This window comes from Peromyscus eremicus, chromosome 7 (assembly GCF_949786415.1).
Source record: "Peromyscus eremicus chromosome 7, PerEre_H2_v1, whole genome shotgun sequence".
NCBI classification, from domain to species: Eukaryota; Metazoa; Chordata; class Mammalia; order Rodentia; family Cricetidae; genus Peromyscus; species Peromyscus eremicus.
The window spans coordinates 33,785,146-33,796,118 of NC_081422.1; the positions used below are offsets into that span (position 1 = coordinate 33,785,146).

The 10,973-nt window shown below is 36.5% G+C and overlaps 1 protein-coding gene across 1 annotated transcript; it reads right to left on the reverse strand.

Moving 5' to 3' along the window:
* Positions 1-1,517: 1,517 nt before the first annotated feature.
* On the reverse strand, positions 1,518-2,549 carry LOC131914666 (putative olfactory receptor 8G2). Its single transcript, XM_059267253.1, has 2 exons — positions 1,626-2,549; positions 1,518-1,547 (listed from the first exon to the last, which is right to left on the reverse strand). Exons 1-2 carry the CDS (start codon positions 2,547-2,549, stop codon positions 1,518-1,520), a joined length of 954 nt encoding a protein of 317 aa, XP_059123236.1.
* Between the last annotated feature and the right edge of the window lie 8,424 nt (positions 2,550-10,973).

The following is a 10,973-nucleotide window of genomic DNA, read 5'->3' on the forward strand; positions in this document are numbered from 1 at the left end:
TATGGTTGGAGAATGATCTAATACTTAACTTTGGGGGCTGGTTGTTAATCTAAATGCTCTTTTCCAGAGATAAAGATAAAAACAAGGTTTATGCTGGTACAAACAAGCAAAAAATATGCACATATCTGTAACTCTGATTTTGCTACCTAAGTGAGAAAGAGAGAAAAATAATAAGATAGACAACAAACCGGGCATGAGGTGCACTGAGTCTGGGTTACTTCACTTAATATGATGCTGTCCAGATCCAACCATTTTCATGGTAATCTCATTATTTTGTCATTTGCACAGTTGAATAAAATACTATTGCCTTTGGTTATATGTTCAGGAGTGCTACTGTTGGATCTTACCAAAGTTATATTTTTAAATATTTGAGAAACCTCCAAATAAATTTCCATAATAGCTGAACTAGCTTACATTCCTACCAGTGGTGAATAAGAGTTCCTCTTTGCCACACCTTTGCAAGTATTTGTTGACTCTTTTCTTTTTAAGACTTATTTATTTATTTATATGTGTGTATTTTTCTTATGTATGATACCTACACTCAATCTTGGTGCACAAAAAGACCAGAAGATGGTTTTGAATCCTTTAGAACTAGAGTTACAGACAGTTGTTAGAGCCATAAGGAACCAAAATGGCCAAAGTATTAAATGCCAGCTGTATGATACAGACAAAACATATCCTTAGTCAATCAAACTGATTGATCATGAATGTAAGTACATGAATATAACAAGCTGTAAGAGTTGTGCTTGTTGTAGTCTTTGAATCTGCCCATAGTTGACTAAATGAAGAGGAAACTTACAATAAAGAATATAAACAAACTAGAGATGGTCAGGTTTGTGACAAATATGTTAAATGTAGAAAAATAGATAGTCAGCACTTCATTGAAAGATTTCTTAGGGCAAGACAGCTTCAGAAATGGATGGTGATCTTTGAAAAAATAGTGGTTGATCACAACAAATGTTCATAAAGGAATTCTAAGTATGTACACTATATAATCTAATGTGTAATCATACCAATACATGAACTCCTAAAGTCAAGTAAATCAGATGGGACATAAAGATGTCAGAAAGCAAGGGGTCACATATGTTAACATAGTATATATCATTTCATTTTACTGATTTTTGATAATGAAGATTAGAAATATTTTGGTTATTGGTTGTATCAAATTAAATAAAAAAATTACATAGAAATACAATAGCATAGAATTATTCTATCATTGTATTATTAAAACTTTTTCCTTAAAACTTAAAGTTCTTTTTACTTAATTATTAATATCTCCTCAGGTATAGTTATTGCAATACAATTCAAAAAATGTTGACACAAGGTGAATTCTGGAGCTCTATAACATAGAAAAGTGTTGTACATATTTCCAAATTTTTTCTCAAGACAGAGTTTCTCTGTGTAGCCTTGGCTGTCCTGGAACTCACCCTGGAACTGACTAGCTTTGAACTCACAGAGGTCCACCTGCCTCTGTCTCCCAAGTGCTGGGATTAAAGGCATTTGCCACCATTGCCCGGCTAGATATTCCCAAATCTTAAAAAATTAATCTAAACAATGACATATCTAAAGTGATCAAAGGCCTGTTTCTACTTACAATAAAATATGTAATCATTTCATCAATGTACTCTTCTGTCTAGAGTTTTCTTCAGAGCAGATTTGACATCCTTATTTCTCAGGCTGTAGATCAATGGGTTCAGCATGGGAACAACAGTAGTATAAAACACAGATGACACTTTCCCTTGTTCCATTGAGCTTACTGATGATGGCTGTAAGTACATGAATGCAGCAGAACCAAAGAAGATAGCAACAGCAGAGATGTGGGAGCTGCAGGTGCTGAAGGCTTTAGACCTGCCCTCAGTGGAACAGATGTGCAGGATGCTGTCCATGATGAAGACATACGAAGTGAAGATGGTCAAGGTAGGAGTGAGGATGTTTACTGCACTTAGGAAAAGAATAAATAATTCATTGATATATATGCTGGAGCAAGACAGTTCCAAGAGTGGGAAGAGATCACAAAAGTAGTGGTTAATAACATTGGCCTTGCACAAAATGAGTCTCAACATGAGACCTGTGTGAACTGATGACCCAATAAAACCCAAAGTATAAACACCCGCTGTGAGCCAGAAGCAGAGATGATGAGACATAACGACATTGTAAAGTAAAGGGTTACAGATGACAACATAGCGGTCATATGCCATTGCAGCCAACATGTGACACTCTGCAATAGCAAAATAAGAGAAAAAGCAGAGCTGAGTCATGCATTCAGGGTAAGAGATGAAGTTCCTCTCATTCACAAAGTTTTCCAGCATTTTGGGGGTAATGACAGTGGAATGACAGAGGTCAATAAAGGACAGATTGCTGAGGAAATAGTACATAGGAGTATGCAGGTGAGAACTAAACCAAATCAGCATGATAATGCTCATATTGCCCACCACTGTGATGATGTAGACCTGTAGGAAGAGGAGGAAGAGGGGCAGCTGGAGAGCTGGCTGCTTTGAGAGCCCAGCCAGGATGAAGAAAGTTACTGTGGAATGATTTCCTGCATTCATTTTCTTGTCAGAAGTTTAAAAGGAGAAAGTTAATAGAGTGGGTACCTGCGGACTGAGATCAACCTGGTAGACTCAGTCCAGGTAGGTCCAGTCCCCTCCTCCCAGGCCGAGCCAAGCGATCCTGCATAGGCCCCAGGTTTCAAACAGCTGACTCATGCAATGAGGCTTTGCCCTGGAGGAGGTGGGAATGGGGGGTGAGCTGGGGGGAAAGTAAGGGGGCCAGGAGGGGGGAGAACAAGGGAATCCGTGGCTGATATGTAGAACTGAATTGTATTGCAAAATAAAAATTAAAAAAAATTTAAATAAATAAATAAATAAATAAATAAATAAATAAATAAATAAATAAATAAATAAATAGAGTGGGTACCTGTCTGTGTGTACATATGTACAAAGAAATCATGCGCAGGTAATTATTTCATCCCTCCTCAGATTAGGTAACATATTGTACAATCTCTTATACTCCCTGTGAAGGACAACAAATGACCCCATGATCAAATGTGTAATACATACAACCAGGTCCTTAGAATCAAGAGAGATCAGAGACATCTTTAAAAACACTGAATTAAATGCTTTTTTATATCAGAAGCCAATTTTTCTTCTGATATAAGGACCTAAGGAGCCATAGCTGCAGGATCTCCATGGCTTGGAGCAACAGAAGGCTATCTGAGAGAAGTTTCGATAAGGATCCAGTATTGAAGGTGTACCAGAAGCCAGAGGCTTTGACTGGAAGAACAACTCATCGCAATGAGCATGTACAATTAAAATTGTTTGAGAAAAGAGTATGTATTTTGTGATAAATTTCTACTCTTAAGGCCACTATAACGAATATGTGATGGAGAGGCAGGAAAGATAGAGGCAAGAAGTGATTTTTGTTTGTTTGTTTGATGTTTCCTTGTTTGTTTCTATTTTTTGTTTTGTTTTGTTTTTTATTATTTTTATTTATTTGGGGGTAGGTGGAGGTTACAGGGTGGAGGGCAGATATGGAAGGACTGAAGAATGAAGGGGATTGGGTGCATTATGTGAAATTCCCAAAGAATCAGCAAAACATTATGTTAATAGAAAAGAAAGCAAAAAGAAATGTTATTCTGAATTTGATCATACAAGTAAAATGTATGATTCTTTTAAATGCTGACACAACTTTCATTGGCATTTGCAAATGAATCAAGTTGGTGCTAGAAAACAAAAATTCATAGTTTTAACGTTTAAGAAACAGCTGGATTCATGAAGAGTGTCAAAAATGTCCTGTCATTTGAAGAATTGTATAAATGATGGGGTGACTAGCATAGAACAAACACATATAGCACATGACATTTGTATCCAAATATTAGATACATTGTTCTGTTCAAGAAGTGTTCAACTCCCCAAACGTTTTAAAAGCAGAAACATTACTAACTGCACTGTGTGAAATTTACATTAAATATTTACATACTGTGGAACTCCATAAACACTAGCATTGCTTCTCAGTGTGCTCTATGGGATTTCTCCCACGAACAGCTTTTGTGCAACTACAAATTATTCCCATAGTGATGTTTTGCTTGTTGGTGTTTTTCTTTTCCTTAAGCATAGTTCTCCATCCCTCATACATAATATTTATTATGGTGCAGTATTTTATTACATATTAATTTCTTATGCTGTCATTATTTTCCAGTAATTCAAATAAAGTTCAGTCTGGTATTTATGTTATAAAATAATTGGTATTGCCAGCTAAGAATGACATCTTATTTTCTTTTATTCTGACATATATTTTATACCCTGATTACACAAGAGAAAATATGGACATTTGTAGCTTGAGTTTTCCTGCCTGGCCCATGGTCAGGGCAAATCTCTCTCACCTGTCAGTCCCACAGCCGCTCAGACCCAACCAAGCAAACACAGAGACTTATATTGGTTACAAATAGTATGGCCGTGGCAGGCTTCTTGCTATCTGTTCTTACAGCTTAAATTAATCCATTTCCATTAATTTATACCTTGCCACATGGCTCGTGGCTTACCGGCATCTTCACATGCTGTTTGTCATCGTGGTGGCTGGCAGTGTCTCTCTCTCAGCCTTCTACTTCCCAGCTTTATTCTCCTCCTTGTCCCGCCTATACTTCCTGCCTAGCCACTGGGCAATCAGTGATTTATTTATTGACCAATCAGCAACACACTTGACATACAGACCATCCCACAGCAGACATTCTTCAATTTTAATACAAATAATTACTTTGGAGTTTTCTTCTAAAATCTTTATGCATAAATCCTATTTGATACTTTTGGCACTGAGGATATTTAATATTGGGAAGCAGAATTAATAAGACAATGATCTGTGTGGAATCTGTCCAGGAATATACTCCTTTTGCTTACACACATACACATACATACTGCTTTTATAATTGTTAGGTAGTATGCCAGAATCCCTCCCTCACCAAAGTGTAAATTGGGTACAGGGCTTTGTATCATGCCTTGCATATGACACTTCTGAAAACAATATATTGTATTTAAAATTGCTGAATGAACCTTGAAGTGAACAGAAATTCAAAAGAACTGCTACCAACATTCACGCTGCTACAGCTGAAAGCAGTACACAAACAGAGCTTGCTATGATTTTCCCCAGCAGGAGAAAGGGGAGGCTATGGAGCGATGTTCCTAGAATGCACTTGTGTAGTACACATATATGCTTATATGCATTTCTATATAGATTAGGTAAGAGGAATAAACATAAAGACTGAATTTCAAATATACCCTCCTTCTCAGAAAGCTTGGAGCTCTACATTTTTCATCTCTGTTCCTCTGAAGGGGAAGTGCTGTGAGGATATGAGCAAGGACAACTCACAAAATGTTCTGTGAATGACCAATCTTTCTCTTTCACGAGGATGACAACCAAAGTCATTCGTTCTTCTACAAAGCCTAGTATATATGACAATTTTATATGCTGGATAGAGATACTAATAGTTAATAGGAGAAAACAATAATTAATTAGCTCCCAGTAGAATCTGATCCCACTCTTCAACTCTTGAGAAAATCAACAAGTGAGAATCCATCTTCTCCCTTGGTACTCACAACACCTTGCCAAGTAGTTGTACTTCCTCCTCAATAGTTTGAGAGTTTAAATGGGAATGAGAGAAATAGCATTAGAGCTCCAGATGCTTTAATAATGTTCTATTTAAAAACTCTAAATTTCAAGACAGTAATTGCTAAATTTAATTACTAACGAGAGAAAAGTAGGCTTTAGTTATATGGAATTCACTAGGGCAGACTGATGTGGAAGTTATGAAAGCTGTGCACACCAAGCTTGTCATGTGGTGTTTTGAAGGAGTTCTTATTCAGAAGGAGAGCTGAGGCCTTGTTCTGATAAAAAAAATAGGAACACTGAAAATATGTGGGTGTAATACAAAAAAATTTTTCACATCTTAAATCATTTGTTGGAATATTATATCTAGAGTTCTATAGGTTTAAAATAATTTCATTGAAATGGTTTTATAATAACCTGCCCCATTCCATTACTTCCATCTAGCCCTTCCCAAGTGTAATCTTTCCAATTTGTACAAATATACTTAAATACATATATATATATATATATATATATATATATATATATATATATATATATATATATATAGAGAGAGAGAGAGAGAGAGAGAGAGAGAGAGTGATGAGTCTATTTTATTCCTGTGTCTATTGTTTCAGGGCTGACCAATCTACCTTGAAAAACTAGCAAAGGGCATCAGCCCTGGGAGAGACTAATAATCCTTCTTGCAGCTCTAATAGCTTATAGTTCTTTGTTTAGGTGTGGGACTCTGTGAAACATTCCCCACTTCCATGTTAACATGTCTATTGACTTTGTTATTTTGTTGGTCTTGTTTATGTCATTATTTCACTTAGAAGCTTTCTACTCCATCATTTGTGAATTCTCTGACTCACAGATGCAGAAGATATAGTATAGATGTATCCATTAGTGCTGGAATCCCAACAAGTCATTGATCTCTGCATTATATCCAGCTGTGGAGTTCTGTGATGATCTCTATTTGCTGTAAAGATGCTTCTTTGACAGACAGTGTTGTAAAATATTATTTAGGAGGTGTTACATTTGTTTATGCTATGGAACATTTGTTTACTGATGCAAAGATGTGTTGCATTCTTTTACATTGCATTTCTTTAACTCCATGAAGCTATGTTACTGTGCCTGCCTAAAACACCTGATGGTCTAATAGAGTTGAATGGCCAATAATGAAGCAGGAGAAAGGATAGGCGGGGCTGGCAGGCAGAAAGAATAAATAGAAGGAGAAATCTGGAAGGAAAAGAAGAAAGAGCAAGAAAACAAGGAGAGGAGGACAGTAGAGGCCAGCCACCCAGCCACCCAGCCATCCAGCCAACTACTGAGTATGAGTGAAAGTAAGATATACAGAAGTAAGTAAAGGAAAAAGCAGAGGCAAAAGATAGATGGGATAATTTAAGGAAAGCTGGCTAGAAATAACCAAGCTAAGACCAGGCATTTATAATTAAGAAGAAGCCTCCAAGTGTGATTTATTTGGAAGCTGGGTGGCAGGCCCCCAAAAAGAATAAAAGGGCAAAAACAACCAGCAATATTTTGGCATTCCAACATGGGACATAGAAAGCTGAACAACATTTTGTTTACCAATATGGGGTTCTTGAATTTCCATAGGGCCTGAGAAAGCTGGGGGAAAAAAAAGAAAGAAAAGAAAATAAGGTGGGGGGACATGGCTCCTTTAAGAGGTGCTGCTGGTCAGCCAGCAGCATTAAGTAGAAATGGCAAGATGAGTCAAAAAATGCTTGTGACGGTGCAGGTACCAGCTTTCTACAGCTAGGAAGGTTTAATGCAGCTCTTGGTCACAAACCTCTGATGGGGCTGTGGCTTTCATGACCCCAGAAGGAGGCATAGCCAGCCACCAAAGTTGCAGGTAGAGATCCAAAGACATTCTGCTTAGCAGTTTGTTGTTGTTGTTGTTTTGTTTTGTTTTGTTTTGTTTGTTTTTGGCTTGTGCAAACAAGGAAGGCTAAAAAGCACAATAAAAAGAGGTCCAGACAAAAAAAAAAAAAAAAAAAAAAAAAACCTCTAAACAGGTTCCAGTGTGTTTTATAATAGGCATACACTTAAGAAAGAAAAGAAAATGGGTCTAGGCAGTTATAGAAAGAAATAGGTAAAAAAATAAAGTTTTTAAAGAAAGAATAAAAGTAATATAGAAAAAAAGTCACATAAGATGGGAAATACACAGGGAATCTGAATCCTGTATGTTACTGTGTTGATTTTGAGTGTTTTGATTGTTGATAAGCAAAGGACAGCTGCTAAGACACATGGGATTTAAAGAACTGCTGAAATAATCCAGCCTAAATATTTTAAGAATTCCTTAACTTTAAAATGCAAGTTAAAAAATAGATTTGTTGAAGGGAAATCAAAAATGCTATGAAGAAGAATTTTTGCTTTTGTTTCCACAGGTGATGAATGGCTATGAATTTCTTCAGCAGTGATATTCAGGGAAGACCTTTTGAAGGTCAAGACAGGTGATATCTATCAACAAATGTTACTGCTGGTCTTCCCAGGACTTGGTCATTATCTCAAAATTTTCTCAGGGACCCTAAAGACACTTCATAGACAGACCACAGGAAGCATTTTGGAGATCAGGATGCTGTGGATATCGCTATATGTAAATAAACTCTGATTGGCCAATAGCCAGACAGGAAGTATAGGCGGGACTAACAGAGAAGAGAATTGAGGGAACAGGAAGGGAAGAGGGAGACTGCCTGGAGCCGCCGCCAGGAGAAGGAAGATGTAAGGTACCAGTAAGCCATGAGCCATGTGGCAAAGTAAAGATTAATAGAAATGGGCTAAATATAAGAGTAAGAGCTAGACAGTGACAGGCCTGAGCTAATGGCCAAGCAGTTTAAATAATGTAAGAGTTCGTGTGTTTATTTTATAAGTGGGCTCTGGGACTGGCGGGACTTGGTGGCGGGAGCTGGAGAGAAATTCTCCAGCTACATCAGGACACTCGCAATCCCAAGAGATTGTGTGGAAAATTTTTGGTTATTTGGTGGATCATGAATGTTTGCTATATTTAGAAGAATATAAGATTAAAAGACAGCTATTAATCTCAGATATTTGCATTGACATGGATTTTGGTATATTGATACAAATTTAAAGTTAATTTTGTTATACTGTATATATGTTTCTAATCTTGTTTGCAGTGCTGTGCTTATGCAGTTCATTTAAAAATACAATGTATAAATAAGAAATGAAGTTAGTAGTTAATCTATAATAATCAAACTTATAGTCACGTTAGGTATGTTTTCTAGGTTAAATGGGTGTATTTTAGACAGATAAATTGTCTTCAAGCACTTTAAAGACCTATAGAACATGACATTTAAAATGTTTTGCTAACCTAAGGATTTTCATGACAATAAGACACATATGCTGCTGGCAGCACTAATTTACTTCATAAAAGGATGATAAGACAATGATTCCACCCTGAAATTTTCAAAAGATTGGCAAAGGCTTCTTTAAAGGGAAGCGTGGATCAAAAGGGAAGAGATGGTATGGATTTTACAAAGCATTATATCTTCTTAATATTTTGCACAGAAAATTGTGAAGCTTTTTCTTAACGTCTAATTGGATAAAACCAAGGCAAACATTTTTTAGTAAAATTTGGCATTTTTTTAAATAATGCAAGAGCCTAATTAAGCAAAGGAGAATGAAAACATTCATTAGTTAGAGGTCTCCTTGACTGTACCCCTTTTTTTCATTCACAATTGATACTGACTTTGTGGATGGTACTTATACTTAGTCAGAAAACAATTTCCAACTTATCTTTATCCATGGCAATAAATGATACAAATAGATGCTACAGTGAAAGAATATGACTTCTGAATCTTAAACTCAGAGAGGTAGGCAAGAAAAACACCATAACTCTACATGAAGAAGAAAGATGAATATAGAATTGTAGGTGTTGGGATCCATGTGGCCTAGTTTCAGATCAGTATATGAATGCTTGTCCAATGGGTCTCCATGAGGCAAAGCCCACTGGAGACAGTCTCATTCTACAAGGACCAGTGAACTTCAGGATAGTGCAGAGTACTGCTGAAACCATGAGGCCTGCATGCTCTCTTTTCTTTCACAATATTGATGATACTCTTGGCAATTTTTAGTGTAACTTTGTCAGTCACACACAGGACAGATATGATCATTCCTGGAAAACCCATTTTTTAATCAAATATTTCCACTAAAAATTCTTTGGGAATGGATACTTCTCCGGAAATATAAACTGTAAACCCAGATCTGGGAACTATTCTGATTCAGGGCTGACAAGATGGAGGCAGTAAAAGTTAACGGGCAGTTGAAGAAGTACAAGCTAACTGTATGCAGGTAGCTCATGGCACATTACCCCTATTTCTGTAAATATGCTTTGGTAAGTTTTGAATGATATTGTTGTTCTTGAAAATGTGTGCCATTGTTTATCACCTTTTAGCTTTGCAAAGACAGGATGCACGTGACTATATTTGGCCAAACTAACAAAATGATAGGCATTGTTTTTGGTTTAAAAGATGGTTTGAAGAAAAAGTTGGGGAAAAAACATATTTAACATATTTGTTTTTGCCAAAAGTTAAAGTTGGAGGGTGGGAAAACATGTTTGTTAATATGGAAAAGTGTGCTTGTTTTTCAAGCATAAATAAAGATGGCTCAAGCTATTCAGGGTGTCCACTTATGCGAAACTCATCTGGTTGTAAGAAACTACTTCATTTCTTTGCACAAATGCTCCTTCTCTGTCTTGAGACCTGAACTCGGGCTGAGTTGGGAACAAGATATGCAGGGAAGAGAGGGGTCAAATAACAGTGTAAAGAATGTTGCACAGATAACCATAAAAATGATAGTCATCTACTCCTGTCTCTCATTGCCACTTTTGTTTAAGACAGTGTAAAAACCTTGTGGGTAAGACTATGGCAGAACCTATCCTTTGCTTACCTATACACTAATACCATTCTGTATACTTTTTCAAATCTCAGAATTGCTCATTGTTTATTCCAATTACTTATACAACTCAGAGAACTACTTTTTGAATCATTTGGCAATTAATTAAGATAGCCAAAACATTAAGACAACCAAAGGATATTGAATAAATACATTTATTCCCAACTTAATGTAAGTGAAGCTTGCCTAAACAGAGCTGGGATCACATATATAAATATAAACGAGCACACAAAGGGCTTTGAAATTTTTTCAGGAGGTGATACAATTACTATCTCTGAATGAACTCTGGTTATGCCAGAGAGTAGCAGTTTTCCATGGGTATGAAGGCGAGAACCCACTTTTACCTTTGGTACATTTCTTCCAAATAATCGTGTACTATCAATAATCTCACATCTAGTATTATTAACTGCTGCTTGCAGAATATCCTCTCTTAAATTCCAAACATTATCTTCCATTGCTAAAGAAAA